The sequence below is a fragment of the Coffea arabica genome, chromosome 8c, assembly GCF_036785885.1.
Source record: "Coffea arabica cultivar ET-39 chromosome 8c, Coffea Arabica ET-39 HiFi, whole genome shotgun sequence".
NCBI classification, from domain to species: Eukaryota; Viridiplantae; Streptophyta; class Magnoliopsida; order Gentianales; family Rubiaceae; genus Coffea; species Coffea arabica.
Window position 1 is genome coordinate 43,347,254 of NC_092325.1, and position 19,019 is coordinate 43,366,272.

Consider the following 19,019-nt stretch of genomic DNA (forward strand, 5'->3'; position numbering starts at 1 on the left):
TGTTTTGATCGTAGGTTTAAAATGAGATAATTTACTTCTTGAAGTTTCACAGATTTGCCACCTTGGTCCTTTGACATACGAAGCTTCAAATAAACTTTCTAGTCGCAGGAGTTTGTTTAGAGACACAAAATTAGAAAATTCATCCTGATTTCTCATAAAAAATTGCGAATTTCAACTACAAGTTAACAAACTAAACTAATTAATCCTTACCAACTAAGTTTAGTTTTTGGGATATGTGTTTTCTTTCTTTTACAGTAGTAAAATAGATTTTGGAAATGGGTTATATGTTCTTCTTCGTAGTAGTAGCGAAAGAGTTAAAACAGGTGATAAATGTGATAAACTTGCAATAAAGTTAAAATAATTCACATATAACGGGGAAAAAATGACATGATATTAAACCATAACTCACATGATAGTATATAGGATTAATCTTATATACAATATTTGTATATACACAATCACTGCTATATATATATAATACATGTGCAAAATTTGAATTTAAAATTAAAATTTTGCTCATGTATCATCCATCCAACTATGATAGTGCATATACTGACAGTATATATAAGGTTTACTATAATATAAGGGACTGAATTATTTATTTTTCATATGTGCAACAAAATTAAGAATCTTTTTTAAAGGAAAATTTTTTTTAGAACCACTCTATTGAAATTTTCCTATTCATGAACTTCTACCTATTTATAGAAGTAGACATGGTAATTTAATGTAGCATCCTTATTTTTTTGGCATGCGGCATATCTTCCCTTTGAGAAAGTTGTAATTTTTTTCTCAATTTTTTTATTTCCCCAATTGACCAAGATAGAAGATCTACTATATGGGTATATGGGTTAAAACAGAAGATTTCCACTGCAAGTTATTTTTTTAACTGTACGGACTTGTGTTGCTTTTATGTGTTGTCTAATTTATAATCAAAGAATCGAGTTTTACAAATTAATGAAAAACTTTTAATCCTTATATACTGATTAATTATGTTTGATTAGTAGCTAACCTAACTGTTACATTTAAACGGCTCATTTTAAATGGTCAATTAAAGTCTCTTTTCTTGTTCCCTTATAAATTGTTTGTCAAGTTGCACTAAAAAATTAGCTTTCTTCCTTTCCAATTGTACTCAAGTCGTGCACTTTTTTCATTGCCTTCCTTCATGAACCTAAAGATTAGTGATGTATTTGATACATTCCTTTTCACTCATTTCCTATAGTCATAATCTAGTTCTTCACCTTTGCTTAGGAGAAGCTTCAAACTCATTTTGACTACTTTTGATTTAATTACAGCTAAAGTTATGTTGCTACCAAGTTGGTAATACAGACCTAGTGTATTTACTTTCTCTCTTTTTTTTTGTACCACCATATCACACAATGCTGATTCAAAATTATTTATCCAAATCATAATAAGAAGATTGAGGAACGAGTGCTTGTAGAAGAAGATGGGGTGAGCTAGACTGATGGCATGGGAACCTATGTTTTCAGAACCGGACCGGATAGCGACTCGGCCAAGGTCAGGGGTCAGGGGTCAGGGGTCAATGGGTTCGACCGGGGGTCGATAGGGGTCGAACCGGATGACGTCATAAATAAAAATTATTTAAAAATTAAAATATTATATTTATAATATCTAATAATATATTGATATTAAAAAAGGTATATTCATATATATTTGATGTTTCAAATATATTTAACAAGAAAATATAAAGAAATTAGAACAATTAAGTAGCAATTTATATTATTTAATAAATATTAACAAGTTTAGAATTAAAATTATGAGTTTAATTGAAAAATAACATCAAATTTTAGGACAATATTTATAAAGTATCAAATATTTGAGGTATATCGATAAGTTTTAACAATTTAGGGGGTCAAAACATAATATTATAAAGTTTGAATTTTTTTTTTTAAAATTACTGTTGAACCGAAAAAACCGATTTTTTCCGGTCAAACCCGATTTTTGACCGAATTTTAAATTTCCGGTTTTTAATAAGACTCGGACCGGCTACCTGGCCGGTTCCCGGTCCGACCGGTCCGAGTTTCAAAACAGAGCCTTCCTTTCCTCGCCTCTAGCCTAGACTTCAGACGAATTTCCGAGTTTCCAACGAGTGGAGAATGGCCTGTTCTCCACGGGGGCTAACTTCGGCCCTGTTTGGTACTTGAGTTTTTTGTCAAATTTATTTGTTATAAATTTTTTGAAAATTTTTATCTACAATAATCTCAAAAATTTTTTCAAAAATTTCAAACTATACATTTTAAAATATTTAAAAATTGACACACTTCAAAATTTTTTTAAAAAACTTCTACAGTAAAATACAGTAAAATTTTAAACAAATATCAAAAAAAGTTACTTACCAAACAAGGCCTTCATTTGTTATAAAATTCGAGGAGAGGGAAGGAGGATGAATGGTTGACTAATTTCATAGATGAAAATTTCTTTTTATAACAAATTTTAATTATTCAATGTTTAATTTTTCTTCTGTATTTCTGCTTATTTATGTATAAAAATATATAGATATGTTACTATAGGTTGAATTAAGCAACTAGATACCGAAGCTATTTTTATCACTGTAAGAAATAAACAAGAGAAATCGAGCACATTGTAGGCAACGCACGAGTCTCAAACTTTTCAAAGTCACTTATCTTAAACGCTGTCGTAGCCATTTGTCAAAAATTGTAAGTATATTAATTAATAAAAAAAAATAAAGAGAAAGGTTAAGAACAATTTCTGCAGCCTCTTTCAGTCTTCCTATCCAATCCAGAAAATAATTTTCAACTCATTTTCCCTTAACCCAGTACAAACTTTCTGGGCATGAAAATGGCTGCTCATACTCTCTCAACGCCAGCAACTACTCCACCTGGAATTTCCCCACAGAATTGGAAGCACACCAACCACTTTTTTACAGCCCAAAACATGTTAAAAACACAGAGTCCCACACTACAGAGTCCATGGCTGGGCTGTACAAGCAGAATATCGGTCCATTCCTCTAATCTCAGACCCTTTATCCAAAGACATCGACCCATTAAAGCCACTGTCATTTGTAGCCTGCCCACTTCGTAAAGTTTCAATTTTTCTTGTTCTCTTTTTAAGTTTGATTATATTATTTTTGCAGGAAAATAGAATAAAGTTGGGATTTTTATTGATGTCGCAGGAATCCTGAGAGGGTTGCTTCAGCTGAGAAAGTTCCCAAGTGGGTATTTTTTGAGCTTGTTTGTTGCTTAACTGTGATTGTTTGATTGCTGTATTGGGATTTTGCATTATGGGTTTTGTTGAAATTGTAGATGGTCAGCGAAGGCAATAAAGTCATTTGCAATGTCTGAATTGGAAGCTAGGAAGCTCAAGTATCCAACTACTGGGACTGCAGCTCTTCTTATGGGAATCTTAATTGAGGGTTGGTCAAATTTTTTCCCTTAATAATGTTATTTGTTTAGTGCTGGACGGTATGGTTTTGGTTATTGATTTATCGTCTTCATATTCATGTAACATGTGCTTACTCCATTATGCAACAAATTAGTCTGTTTGCTTGAGGATGAACTTATGTTTTGAGTGATTAGTTAGTTTAACAAACCTCAGTAGAAGAAAAGTAGTTTTCGATTGGACAACGATACAGTTAAGTATCCAATCGAGTCAATGAACGCATAATCTAGTTACTGTTTGTTTTTACGAGGTAGTAGATATAACGAATTTCTGATCAACAACGTGTAGAACGGTAGAACCCTTGTGGTATCTTTCACGTATTGCAGGATTAGGGACCTTTTCAATATAAAATGAACTGAGCCATAGGGGAACAGTATATGGAAGTCATGATCCGTCTACCTTGTGACATTGGTAGTACCAAGTTGTATGCAAGTGCCTGCATAATAGCTCCCAAGGGCATACCTTTGCTAAATCAGATGTAAATAAGTGAGAAGGTAAGGGCAGTAGTAGACAAATAAAAGAAAAAATTTTCAAGATCTGGGCTGATGTTGCCAATACGCCATGGTAATCACAGTTTTGCCTGTTTAATGTTGCTGCTTTTTGTCAACCAGGGCTCTTATCAGTGTTATACACTTATCTCAACTAGAGCTGAGTATTCCCTCATACATAAATTTGCAGCTTGATGTCAAATTCTGTCATGCAATTGTAAAACCAAAACCTTTGACATTAAGTCTTTATTTGGTTTCATTTCCATTCAGCATACTGCCATAAATTTGGAGAACCAAGGAAATGAAACTGAACAGGCTATGTTCGACAAAGACTGATGGATAAGCAGTTGTGACCAAACTATCTTTCAAACAGAACTCAATCAACTTGATCCTATTTTCTTAGCTCAATTTAGCTTCAGAGTTAGGAATGCTACGTTCTCTTGCAAAGTTGAGTCCCTGCTTCTACCTCCACTTTTTCTCACTTAGTCACTTGTAATGATGTCTAAGCATTGAAAGAAATCATGTCTTTAAGGCTCTCTGTTTCATTAATTTATGGTTCGGTTTTGTCTGCCATGCTTAAAGAAGTTAATTAGTAGTATTATTGGAGTGATTCAAGTTAAAAGGGATGGGAATGGGAAACATAAATGCACAAGGACTATTCTCTTTGTTTACTAAGTAAAGAGGATGTTAAGTAAATTGGGTTCTTTCAATTCCCCTCTAGATCATCGATATATTTAGCTGGTGGTTTTCCTTAGTCAAGAAAAAGCAGTATAGTTTTGGAACTGCTCCTCTTATATTTCCAGTTTTGGTCTACATGAAATTGAAAAAAACAGCTGGGCCTTGGCAAGAGCAGAAAAGAACTATACAGCAGCCAAGGTATGACTACATTAGTTCTCTTTTTTTGTTTAGCATTTTAGGAGCCTCTGTGTATCTGTATTATTTGATGACATGTGTAACTTCTAGTTGGGCTTGAACCTTTTTGATGTCTCATATGTAACTCATCATATCACTTGCCTACACTTTGTCTTCAGCTAATTGAGATAGAATCGTGTAAATGGTCAAGTTAGAGGGAGCTAATCATCCTCCAGTCCAATATGTCTTCTGTACAAAGAATCAGTTGAGAGAAAAATGTGTTCAATAGAGCTTCTAAAACTTTTCTAAATCACTAATCCAGAACTCTTTCCTGTGATGCATGATAAAATTACAGTTCTTTCATCAATGGAACTACCCATGATTATAAATAATATGCATGGCCATCTTTGATTCTTGTTTTGTTTCTGCAGATGAATGTGATTTATTTCACAAAATTTCACCCATGTTTCAAAATCTTTTGTTTTTTAGGAACAAATTTTGCTTCAAAATTTTTGCGGGCAAATGGAATTACACTTTCGAAAGTTCGTGAAGAAACTGTAAAGCTACTTGGAAAGGCAGATATGTATTTTTTCAGTCCTGAGCATCCTCCTTTGACTGAAGATGCTCAAAGAGCCCTTGATTGGGCTGTCGATGAAAAGCTCAAATCTGGTATGCTTCTACTACATCTACCAAGGTGGTTTATCTGTCAATTCAAATTTGAGATACCTCCTTCTTTTGATCAGTATGATCTATGATCTGATTTTAACTCATTACGTTGCTGGAATCAATTATAGTCAGCTTGTCTTTTTCAAAAGAGCTCGCACATTAGATTGGGGTTGAGCAATCTTACTCTTTTTTATAGTCTGTTCATGAAGCTCAGAAAGCTACAAGGCGTTAGTTATATGGAATTATGAAATTAAAATTAAAGGGAAGATCTAGGATCAGGTATTTCATATGGATCAAGAAAGAGGTGCTTTATCATGGTTGCAAACTAGTTTGTTCAAAAAATTGATTGGAAGTTCTAATTCATGCATCAGCTATATTGCATGGTAGTGTTGCTAAATATCAACAAGTGCAGCAAACTGGTGATCGTGGCAGAACTGGAAAAGATAGAATAGGAAAACAGTTTTTGAAACATAAGCTGAAAGGACGGAACTTTTTGGTGACTGCTTTTTAGTCGTGGATCTATCTGAGAGCTGAATCAATAGCAAATGAAAGAATCCTGGGCAACTAAGATGGGGTAAATTATCAGCTGAATAATGTGTACAGCATGACCTGGGGAATATTCAGATGCCTGGCGGCCAAAGAAAAGGACACTGCAACACTCAAACGGTTAATTATTGGACAAATTTAGAGAACATGGTTATAACAAATAAATGGTTAACAAATTTTTCCAGATAGAATTAGGTTGAGTTCTTTAATTGCACATCAAAACTTAGTATTAACGAACAAAGAAACTCAGGAAGCAAAGGGAGAATAACTATATTTAATATCAAAAGGTGTTAGAAGATGTGGAACTGGGGAAATATTATATTAACAAATGTATGAACGTAAAGCTCTTAGCTTTAAGGCCTTAATATAGACGAAAGTAGGAGGAGAAGAATCACTTTTATTTGTATCTTCTGCTGCCTAGAAAAGATTTTCGATTCTAGTTTTGTTGATAAAGAAATGATTCCCCAATAAATGAGAGTGAATCTCTGCTCACTGATTACTGTCCCTTCAAGTTATTTTTTCACCTTATTAGAAATTCAATATCTGTATAAATCTTGAAGCTAACCAACTAAAGAAACTTGGTGCTCCAACATTCTTTGAGTCGAATACTCAGATTTTACCTTGAAACCGAAACTTCTGCTAGACCTTATCCTGTGGATATATGTGAAGCAATTTGCTGATCATTTTTATCTTGTCTTGTTGGCTCGTAATTTGTATTCATGCTGACAAGTTTTGGCTGTTAGCTTGAATCTTCCTGCTACAATTCAAGCGAGACACTTGTAGAACATAAACACTTGGAATATTGATTGGAAGGGCAACAACAGTCAGTAGGAATGCACTAGATCAAGATTATAATGGGCATTGGAAGCTTGAGGTGGTTGTCCTAGAGCCAGTAAAAGCTCTTGTATTTTTTTGTACTCCTAGATGTCATGGCTCGAAGGCCCTAGTTTTCCATGACATGCGTTTTTTCTCAGCAAAAGAATTAAACAATGGATGGTGTAGGTTTGTTGTCGTGTACTGGAAAGAAGTACATGATGTGAGATGCCTTTTTTGTGTTTCTAAAGTTGCCTTTATTGCCTGCAGAAAATGGAATGTCTATGCTTTTCTATATTCTCAGTGAACATGCATGTGAATGCAGGTGACGATCGGGAAGTTACAACTGCTCACTTGCTACTTGGAGTGTGGTCACAAGACGAATCACCAGGGCACAAGATATTGGCTGCCTTTGGCTTTAATGATGAGAAAGCTCAAGAGCTGAAATCTGTAATTTCTGAACCTGGATTTATAGACGATTAATAGCTTTTGGATTTAATTGTTGCAATTGATATCATTTTTAGGCCTGAAAACTACATGAATGAATTATTTCATGCGATTATCAAAGAAATGGTTACGCATTTTTAGAGGGCAAGTTGATTCCAGTACTTGATGACAGTATTCCCGTGTTTTGCCTTTTTATTTTTGTAAGAGGGAGAAACAGAAGGTGGACATGAGGGGCTTGGGTTTTGGGAAGAGAAGAATAATACTGATTCCACAATATCTACGTGCTGATGGACAGGTGGAGCATGTATTTGCAAGGTTACGCAACTGAATCTAATGCTTTAGCCTCCAAAGCTTTTGGCCTTTGGATGCATGCTTTTACTTGTGAGACTAACTCAACTTTGATTTGATTCGGCGGAGTTTGATCTAATCGTCTGTTTTGCTGGCTTCTCTTGTTGTGCAAGCACTGTAATAAATAGAGATTAGCTATCCCAGAGAGTAAATCGATAGAGTGATCAGAGTAACCATTTTCTTTGGGCAAGCTTTGTGCAGCAGAATGGTTAGGCATTAAGAGAAATTGTTCCTGGAATCCTGTTTGTGCTTTGTCATAATGCAACATTATTTACTCCAGAATTCTTGTGGTCTTCGTGATCCTTGATCTCCTCCTCCACAGGGGATGAAGTCAGCGATCTTGCCTTCCTTGCTTCATCCTTCCAGTCGATCCGTGCTATAAAAACCACCAACAGAACCAAGCAAGCAATGCATCCACTTAAGAAGCCTATCAATATCCCAGGAAGGCCAAGATGGATCTTGAAAGCCAAAACAGCTCCAACGGGTAAGGCAAACAAATAGAAACCCGTGATATTGGCATACATGGCCAATTTTGGTCTAGCCGTTCCTCGTACTATTCCTCCACAAACTACCAATGGAAAGTTAAAAACTTCTGTTACAGCCATTATCAACAGCATCTTTTTCACATTGCTCATGATTCCTTTTTCGTGGCTAAATAAACCGCCCCAGCTGTCTCTTGCTGATACCATTACAGACGCTCCAATAATGCCTGAGATTACACTAATGCCTACAGATATGTATGCTGATCGATAAGCAGGGCCAACCTGGTTTGCTCCAAGCTCATTTGAGATGCGAACAGATGCAGAGGTCGATAGTGAAATCATCACTGAATAAAGTAAGTAGTCAAAATTCATTACAATTGCTAGGATTCCAATTGCTTGTTTGGCATTTGGGAGCCTTCCGGTTAGCAGCATTAAGATCTCGTAGCACCACCATTCAAGGCAAGTGGTGATGCAACAAGGACCACAAAGTTTTAGCAACCTCTTCCAGTCATGAATTCCTTGCTCCCACCAGCCTCCTCCATTCCAGTTCCCTCGCTTTCCATGTTCTGCTATCAAAACATAGAAGGCGAGTAGAACGACTACTACAAGATCACTCATCCAAACTGCCATGGACACTCCTTCGAAGCCCCTAGCTCTTGAGAGTAACATGGTGATGGGCACATGAAAGCCTAATCCAAAAGCTGAGCTCAACATTATGGGAACAGCTAGACTTTGTGTGCTTAGGTAGGATTTCAAAGGGCCCAAGAATGAATAGACAACCAAATCAGGAAGGAGATACAGTAGGTATTTCCTCACGGCAACCGAAATTTCTTCTTGCTGGCCAAACTGAATGAGGATCTTGTCAACGTAAAGCCACAAGATAGAAATGGGTATGCTTGCCACCAACAGTACAATGATTGCCATGACAAGGGTCTTGTGAAGAAGCTTAAAGTTCTTAGCTCCAAAGGCCTGACCACATATGGGTTCCATGGCACAACAGAGCCCGTTTAAGACTGCGAAACCGGTCACATTAGAAAAGGTGGCACCAAGTGTACCACCAGCCAAGGAAAGCTCACCAAGCCGTCCAAGAAATGCAGTTGTGACGGCAATCCTTGCAAACCATGTAAAATTCATTGCCAACATTGGAACTGTTATACCTCGTTGCAGTTTTAACTCCGAAAGGATCAAAGATACCATGTTCCCAGACCATCTTTCTTTGGGACTTGAAGGTGAACAAGGCTCAAGATGAAGTTTGTCTGCTGTGTTTTCTTCTAGTTTCGATGCCATGGAAAGAATGGTGATTGCAAGACACTAGTGGGATTTTGGTGACCGGGATCTCTAACTTGAAAAAATGAGAAGCCAGTCAATAAAAGAAGCGAATGATATCATATGGGAGCGCATGCATTTCGTGAAGGAGTTGTATACTGAAGAAAGATGACCCCAAAAACTTGGCTTTATGATGACCAAAACGAAGAGAATTTGTTGGTAGATTTATAGTGCGTGATGATTCTGCAAGCTAAAGCTTTAATTGGTTAGAGATGCTGATGGGAATCGCAATGCTTGGTTCAGAAATGTCTTATTGGTAAACTAACTGCCTCATGAATAATTACCGGATTTATGTTTGCTGCTACCTTTGCATAAGAATAACATCTACCACTTGCCCAACTTCACAGGTTCATCTACTTTTTTTTTTTTTTAATCTTAAACGCAAATCCAGTGTCCCAGACATTTATAGAATTCAGTTCCATGCACAAAAGGTAATCCCTCCCAAGCATGGTTCAAAGTCGTGGTCGCGGTCGCGGTCGCGGCCGGGAACGTTCCACATCGGTCTCGGCATATCGGTCGCGGTCTCGGTGAGACGCAAATTTTAAAGTATTTAATATTCTAAAAATTATTAATAATATAAAAAAAGTATGCTAAATAAAAATAATAAAAAATAGCAAAAGAAATGGCCGAGTCAATCCGTCACGGTGTAACTCGGCTAATTTCTCATCTTGACTCGGGATAACTCGGAGTGACTCGGCCGAGTCAATCCGTCGCGGTGACGTCTCGGCCGATTTCTCGGCGAGTCAAGTATTTCGGTATCGTTTCGTCACGGTATCGTATCGGTAGGGGCCGAGATGGTGACGACTCAGTCGAGTCGTCTCGGTCTCGGCCGAGACTTCGAACCATGCTCCCAAGGCCCCGCATGAACCTAATAATACCTTAGCTGGAAAATTTTGATCATTGAACCATAATCAATTAATGCTAAGGATAAATGACAAGGCCTTTGCTCTGTTTTACTATGTACGGTTCGCAGAACACCAATCATTTTGTTTAAAAAATATATATATATATATATTTTAAAAAAAGAGGAAGTTAAAACAAGAAGAAAAAGGGCTAGTCGATTGATTTCTTTCTTTAATTCTCTTTATCCCTACACTTTCTACTTTTGAAATTTCAGGTCACGTAGCAATTGGTGGACCGTGCAGAAAAGTTCCAGAATATGACACCATTGCTGTCTGTTCTCAAAAGGAGCAAGCAAATAATTCGTCCTCCACTGCCCCTTGCTTGCATCGCCCAAGGGGCTAGGAATTCTCTCATTTGGATGATTAAAATGATTTTTTTGGTGATGGAAATTTTGATCATTGTTCCATAATCATTTGTCTCATGATTACCTACATTTTCTTGTATCACAAGGCCTTCCGCTCTGCACTGCATGCGTATTACGTACAGTTCGGACAGCACCAATCACTTTGTTAAAAAAAAGGGAATATTATTTGCACTGTATTTTTTTTTTTATAGTAGAAGCGTAATTAATAAAAATGAGAGTGTAAATAATTTTTTTACAAAAAAAAAAAGAAAATGGGCCACAGTCAATTGATTTCTTTTTGGGTAAAAAACCGCGGTGTCCTCAAACTTTCAACTTTGTACATTTTTAGTCCTGCAACTAATAAGTGCGTAAATGTAGTGTTTCAATTAATAAAAATGTGTAGTCATAGTCTTTCCGTCTAATTTGACTGTTAAGATGGACGGGAAGATACAAAAATGATACAAAAAATAAAGGGATAATTTCATAAACCTTCCTTGAGGTTTTTAACAATTTCATTTAGCTTCCTTGATGTTTTAAAAATTACACATACCTCCCTTATCGTTTAAAATGACAATACTACCCTTGAATATTTAATGAAATTTCCTTGTTTGGTATGTTTATATTTAGAATGACTTTTAAAATTATTTATTATTCTTTTTCCTTCTTATTCCTTTTTTTAAAAAATTTTTGCCAATAAAACTATAAAACTATCACTATTATCTCTAGTTTCTATTGCAATCAAATGTCCAAATAGTGATTTTTTTGATGAGTTAACTTTATATGCAATCCAATGATTTTGCTGATCTTTATTTTCTATTTTTTGGTATTAAAATTAACAATAAATCAAATGAAAATGGTCCAAAATCACTATTAAATTATGACAATCCAACTATTCTCCAAATTCATAAACACTAAATGAATTATTTCAACATTTTCTTTTCTATCTTATAAATTTAAATCCATAATAAAATACCATCAAAAGTATCCTATCATAATGGTAAAATTATTATTATTGCCGTTTATCAATAGTAGGTACGAATATGAAAAATTTGGCACATTTTTCTTATAATTAAACTAGGTAATCTTATAATTGTATAAGGAAGTAAATTAAAACGCATTGCACAAGGGTATTTTTGGAAATTCATTTAAAAATTTGACCAAATCAATATTATTTTAAGGTTTTATTACTAAAACTATCAAATCAAGGGAAGTAGGTGTAATTTTCCAAACATCAGGGGAGCTAAGTGAAATTTTTAGAAACCTCTAAGGAGTTTTTTGTAATTATTCCAAAAATAAATGTCATGTGAGCAATGTGTGATGTGTTTCCCGTCTGTCTTACTAGTCAAATTGAACGGATGAACTACAACTACACATTTTTATTAATTAGAGGGCTACATTTATGTATTTATTAGTTGGAGGACTAAAAGAGTGCAAAGTTAAAAGATTAAGGATCACGCGATTTTTTGCCCTTTCTTTTTTAAATTCTCCTCATCCCTTCACTTTTGAATTTCAGGTCATGAAGCATTTGGTGGGCCGTGCATAAAAGTTCCAGATTACGATACCCAATCAACCAAAGATTGCTGTCTGTTCTCGAAAGAAGCAAGCAAATAATTCGTTCTGCATTGCTAAGGGGCTAGGAATTCTCTCATCTGGATGATTAAAATCTTTCCTGAAAATTCTACATTATTAATTTTGGACCCCCATTATTAATTTTGAAAACTATAGACTGATGTTATGGCTAGAAGGCAATATTATTCATCAAGTAGCACTTTATCTTCTTGGAAAATCAATTTGCAATCCTTAGCTTTTTCCATACTTTCACTTGCACCTATCGCTAAGGTTGAAACTCCAAGATTCAGAGATCTTTCGAGTTCAAATCCTCCTCCCAATTTATCAAATCCCATCCTTCCCTAGTCAGAAAAAAGTTTTTTCTTTCTTTCGAAAAAATGGGACTGTCAATCTGTCACACAATTTCCGATTTTGGCAAATTCCGCACTATGGTTCGACAATCTGATGAGAACGGGCAGTGGCATGATCTTGAATGGGGCTCGTCTGGATTGCTATTTTAAGAAGATTTTATAGAAAAATATAGTGTAACGATTTGATATATATGAGATAAAAAAGTAATTAGAAAATGTGTTCATGAAAAATATAAAAATTTTTCTACGAAAACCACAACCCAAAGTCATCATTGATCAATAAATCTTTTCTGCAAAATATAAATAAAAAACTGATGCTTGAGATCGTTCGCACGGAGTCTACAGATGGGCATGCCCTGTAAGTAAACGTTAAAGCGGTTAGCCAAGCCACGTATGGCAACCACTGCCTATAGCATGATCTTCGTGTTCACAGGTACAAATCAAATCAATTGCTGCTGATGTTCGGTTAAGAATCAACGTATCAAATCCTAAGGTTGGTGATATATTCGCCAACTACAGAGGAAGTGATTTGTAAGTCTAAAATCATATATGGTCTTAGCTTTGTATATTGGTGCTATATTTGTTGTACGAAGAAGGTGTACTGGTGTTATCTCAGCTTTTGTGTGGATTCTTTTTTGTTTTTGATGCACAATTCCCACATCCAAAAAGGTAGAATTCAAAGGGGGAAACGAAAAAGAAAAGACTGTGAAGACACTCATGAATCCACCAACAAAAAAAAAAAAGGATATATAACAAGTACAAGAATTGAAAAAAGTGTATTAAGAATTTAATAAATGGCACTTCACTAACTAAATGGAACTCTAAACGCAAGTGATTGGCTTTGATTTGATTGAAAGAGGATTCATCGAAGCTGCCTAGGTTTCGTTCTACACCATGCAAATATATGGGGTCAAGATCATCTAGAAGGTGAAACCAAAATTAGATCCATACCAAGCTAAAGAATATATGGAAGCCGAGGAAGAGAATAATTAAGGTTGAAGTACTATGATATACAGTGACAGATACCAGAAATACCCAGGTGGATTCCTTATTCTCCTAACACTCGTGGAATTTAGAGAAAAGCAAGGATTATGCAATCCTCGTAATCTCAATCGACATCAAGGATATGTAGAAGGATTAATCCATAAAGATTATCTTGTAATTGGATAACCATAATTGGCCCCTTTTACTTCTCACATGATAGTTAATATGTAAATACAAACTAAGATATAGTTCAATTATTTAGGTTAGAGAGAGGAAGTATAAGGGAAAGTTCTCGAATTCGAAACCTTCCATTTATACTAAAAAAATGTACAATTACTGATGTGTGCGTGCATGTGCATGCTTCTCTCTCTCTCTCTCTATATATATATATATATATATATATAAAATGCTCGTATTGAGTACTAGCAACCAAAATTTTATGGTTACAGTATGAAGCAATTGTTTAGTGAAAAGCCAAAGAAGGTGCTTCTAAGTGCGGGGTGAACTTTGCAATGCGCCGATAGGGAGATCAAAACTTTAAAATGAAAAGGTAGTGGCAGTTGCTGCAATCAAGCATTGCCAAAGGACTGTTTCACCTTTGCATGAGTTGGCTACCTAAATGGAGCAAAAGGGGACCATGAATCAATAAGCAACAAGAAAATGGCAGCCATTTCAATAAATAAAGATATGCATGCAAATCATTTAATATTGGGTGCTTTATATCTTGACTTCTTGACTCGACTGTGATTGAATCAAGCAGTAAAGATTCAGAGGTTTTGACATGGATGGCAGATGCAATGAGATGTGAAAGAACTCGGATGGATCAATACTGATTTGAGGATTCAAATTCTGCGATCTTGGTTAAAGACAGGAAGAGGGATAGGCTGGAGATAAAAGTTCTGTACTCAGTTTTGTGTACGTTAACTCTCAGCATTTTATTTTATGAGATTCAATTTAATTCCTGATTTTCATTCATCTTTTTCACTAGAATTCCAGTTTGCAGGGAAATATCTATAAGATGTGTAAAATTTCGCGAAAACTGAGTCTATGCCTACTCCTTCCCACTAACAATTAACAATTTTATCAATTACATTACCTTAATTAAAGTTACCGTGATTTGCAAGGCTAAACCTTTTGTCCCCTAAAATTAAGGAAGTTCCCCGATCAACACAAGTAACTTTTTTTTTGCTTGCTACAATTGGCTTATCAGATTTACATGATTGCAATGGAACATCTCTAGGTGCACTGACTGAGAGATCTAAAAACCAAGATAGCAAGTGCTTTTGGTAATCATCATCTCAGATTCTTCCTCTTTTAGTGGAATCAGAGTTGGACCTCTGTACTTTGTCCTGTCGTAATTTTAGGCAGCTAAATATTTGTGAAAGCTGGGCCCTGAGATCAATCAAGCAAAATATGATTGACAGCATTCAGAAAAGTTGATAAGAATTAGTAGTATCTTTCGCATCTATAACATCTAAAATTGCTTATCCTACCATCTCCGTTTTCTTCCACGGATCTAATTCCTCCCATTAAAATTTTGAATAGACCAGCGACCATTAGCTTTGTAGTCCCAAATGAAACGAACTCATTTTTTGCAGACGATGAAATTAAAATTTTTGTTTGACGTTTGATTGGTATGAAGCCAAGGAAAGAGCTATGCCGATAAATTCAACAGTGATAAGTCTGTACTGGGTTTAACCTGCAGATTTATAATTTCTAGCGCATGTTTAATCTGTTTTTAAGACTATGATGTAAATTAAATCGTGTTGGACGATTTTTAACAATCCGTTAGTGAAATTTGCTTATTATATATATAAGAAAAAATCTGTATCGAGTTCGTGCTTAATGCATATATTCAAATTCAAGGAAACTCTAAACCCCGTGTAAGGGAGAATTTGAGAACTAAATTAGAAATATAAACTAAAGATGTCATGGTCATTTAAGTAATACCACTACTAATCAAAGCTGAGTCTCGGGACTAATTTGTTGTTCTCGTATGGGGATGTATCATGTATATAGTGGACTATCATTGTAAAGTTGTTTGGGCCAGTGATAGTCTTACACGGATAACTGCTAAAAAGAGAAACCTTACTTACAGGGCTTTGCATTTCTCAGCAATCAGCGCAATTGGCCCGAATTAAGTTGAAGCTTGGTCCAACAGTTTGACGCGATTCTTCAAAACACGCCCCACATAGGCAGAGTAGGATTGACAAGGCCACGAGAAGCAAAGGGAACGATGAAACCCAAAAAGTAAACCAAAAAAAATTATTATTATTTTTTTTGGTAGTCGTAGTGAATGGAAGTGGATTTATTAAACTAAAAGGTTGATTCCAGAGATGTGATCTGCAATGGATAATAAAATTTTGCTGCTATGCTGTCTTGTGTGATTCCCCATCCCCACAGACTTGGGATGCAATTTCTAAATTACTATGAAAGATGAAGATGCTCCCAACATATGTGCCACTAGAAGAGTTAAAAAGTCAAACTATTCTATCACAAAACAACACTCTATTGAGCTTTTGATTATGTAACTAGACTTAATTGTTCAACGGATTTATCCTTCAAAACACAATTGTTCAGAGGATTTCTTTCGACTCACAAAGGTCTCTCTCTCTCTCCCCCAACATGTACTATTCACATAGATATAGAGTACCACAGAGGGATGTTCATTGTGAGGTCATTTCTTGAATACTATGGGGGAATTAGAGAAATTGTTCATGGAAGTTGAATACCATAAGTTTCAAGAGAAGAGCTCAGCTGCCCACTAGCTAGCCTTTACGTACTATTGGTCTGAAAGAAATCACTAAAAGGATGTACTAGTTTATCTCATTTATTTTGCTGTGTTTAGGTTCAGGGTTCAAACCTAAAACTCACAGTTGAGGTTAGGAAGGACGTGAGAAGAAGGGAAAGGTTTTTTTTTTTTTTTTAAAGAAAAAAAAGAAAAAGAAAATCCTAATCATAATCTTCAAATTTATACAATTAAATCGAAAGAAAATAATCATTTAAACCTACAAGAAAAAGTGAAGGATGCGAGATGTATATTGAACACAGAAACGAAAACAAAATGGGTTAAGGATCATGGTCAACTCCTAATGGCCCTCTTAATCTTGTGGTACAAACTCGTTAACATATGATTACTTAAATCGCATGGGACATTTAAAATCCTACCCCATTGTGGGAAGTGTCAAGTACTTACTCTTCAAACAAAGCAACAAGAGAACAACAGAAAGGCCACGGACTTGAAGAAGCTAGCTGCCAATTAAATTGCCAAGACACCGCTGACCCGAATCGCCATTCAAACAACTAGTCCTCTCAAATGCGGAGGGTTTGGTCCCCTCTGGCTACTAGAAAACAAGGCAGAATATGGTTGAATTTTGGCATCTGACTCTACTGATAATTGATTAGGGGATTAGTTAAATTATTTCTTGATTATGCGCCCCCAATGGCATATATCAACAATCACATGCATTCCTCATTTTTGTCGCTTGCTTAACCCTAAAGTAACTTAATTCTGTCGATGCTATTATCAACTAATTCTATCGTCCTAGAACACTGACGTCCCAAAATCCGGTATCCTCCCAAGTGAGAAAATAATGCTCGGATTATACAACCACGTTAATCTCATTTTATACAACTCAAATGAGCTTAATGCATGTATACCTAGTGTATCACTATATATCAGGATAAACATGTTTGGTTACAAAGCAACTATGTAAAGCTGCAAATTGGGGAGCTGGATAAGGTGATGAAATGAAAATTAAGATCGCCCTTTGAGAAAGCAGAACAGTTAAAACCTCCCTGATTACATGCCATTGGCGCCTATCACACTATCACATGGGACTTAATTGGTTTAGTATTTCTTTTCGTTTTTAGCTTCCAATTGGTGCAGTCCTCTGTGGGGTGGCTGGAGAAGTAGAATAATAATAATTTAATGGAATGGTTAAGGCATCAATATCTTTAGTGGAAATGATTGATTAATTAATGTCTGGTGACTTAGTAGTGCTTAAAATATTTCCAGTCATTAGCACCAAGTTGTTTAAAGTTTCTGAACCTCATCTACTTGCTACATTGTTAACACTGTTCCACCATGGCAGGAGCCTGCCTGTGAGGGTGAGCTAATCTTGAAGAACTCACTAGTTATTTTACTTCGCCTATGAGTCTCCATAAGCCCTAATGTTTTAATAGTCCTGAATCTTTAGCTATTAACTCTTTTTTAATACAGCTAAGCTACTTATTGATTCTCTTCCTTGAATTTTAGGCACATCTACTCCTATTTCATAAACACTCAAACGATTTTCTAAAGTTTCAAACGTAATTTAGACTTTTGTATGCGTTTATAATTCTCAAAATCAATTACTATTACCCTTTTTTCCGCTTTTGTAACAACTGATGCACATCATTGGGCTCACAAAAGCCTAGAAAAATATCTACTTCATGAAAAGACTAAATTCAATAAAATTTTCTCACCATCTCTCACTGAAAAAAGATGATCGCTTATCACTTATAGATCTTGTTATTGTTTATAAATAGTTACAAACATATTTTCTATCATCTTTTTATCTCTCATGCATTACATCACACAAAAAAAATGTAATAGTTATTTTCTACCTAAACACTCTATAATCTTCTTCATTTTAGATTACTTCTAAAATAAAGGGTGTGATGCTCTCTTGCGTTAGCTAACAGGCCAAGGTTTTTGACAAGTAATCATTAGGTACATGTATTTATGCGGCTGATCAATCAATCAATATTCAATAGTGTAGAGTTGGAGCTAATCATGGCTCTCATCTTTCTGCCTTTTTCATTAGCAAAATAGACAAGTTGATCAATAAGTTCTATAGCATCAAGATGTCTATTTTAAGCTTTCTTCATGTCCAATCACAGCATCAGGATGGTCATAGATAATCATAATAGAGCTCCGGTCATTAAAGATTTTAATACTTTGCGTGATAAACCAAATGAGGTAAGGACTAAGTACATTCCATAATCATGGGTATGTGCCCTCCTTTCCTTTCTTGTTTCTACTTAAATTTCATTAACTCGAATTGTACCTCGAAGACTCTTGTCCTAGGTTTTTCTCTGCTAAAATATGTTTAGAGCGAGAGGGGAGCGGGGCAAGGAAGGTGGGAAAGGAGAAGGTGATGATAGAAATTGAACTTCCTTCTCCTACCTGAACTTTGTTGGTTGTTTGCCCTTTTCTCTTTTTTCTTCTTCCTCCCTAGCTAATACCTATTGGATTAGATTTGATCACTTAATCTGTACATGATTTCATGGTTCTACACAAACTGATATGACTCTGGTTATCTGTATGAGATTATAAAATCTTCTTAGTGCTTAAAAAAGTAACCATAAAGAAAATTGAGTCGCGGTATCTAACCACAAGATTTTGTCACCAAACGAATACAAGGATGATCTATTTCACTGAACCCCTCAAGTAAAAGGCAGCCGCAATTGGACACCTCTCAGAGTTGACTCATTGGCGAGA

General features: G+C 35.5%; 2 protein-coding genes across 2 annotated transcripts; one reads left to right on the plus strand and one right to left on the minus strand.

Annotated features, from left to right (window-relative positions):
- Positions 1 to 2,723: 2,723 nt before the first annotated feature.
- On the plus strand, positions 2,724 to 7,877 carry LOC113707191 (ATP-dependent Clp protease ATP-binding subunit CLPT2, chloroplastic-like). The gene is made up of 6 exons (XM_027229392.2): positions 2,724 to 3,056; positions 3,152 to 3,190; positions 3,282 to 3,391; positions 5,247 to 5,426; positions 7,108 to 7,232; positions 7,435 to 7,877. Exons 1-6 carry the CDS (start codon positions 2,812 to 2,814, stop codon positions 7,555 to 7,557), a joined length of 822 nt encoding a protein of 273 aa, XP_027085193.2. The 5' UTR covers positions 2,724 to 2,811; the 3' UTR covers positions 7,558 to 7,877.
- Positions 7,392 to 9,514, minus strand: LOC113707190 (protein DETOXIFICATION 56-like). The gene has a single exon (XM_027229391.2). The coding sequence runs from the start codon at positions 9,344 to 9,346 to the stop codon at positions 7,832 to 7,834; it is 1,515 nt and encodes a 504-aa protein (XP_027085192.1). The 5' UTR covers positions 9,347 to 9,514; the 3' UTR covers positions 7,392 to 7,831.
- Positions 9,515 to 19,019: the final 9,505 nt, after the last annotated feature.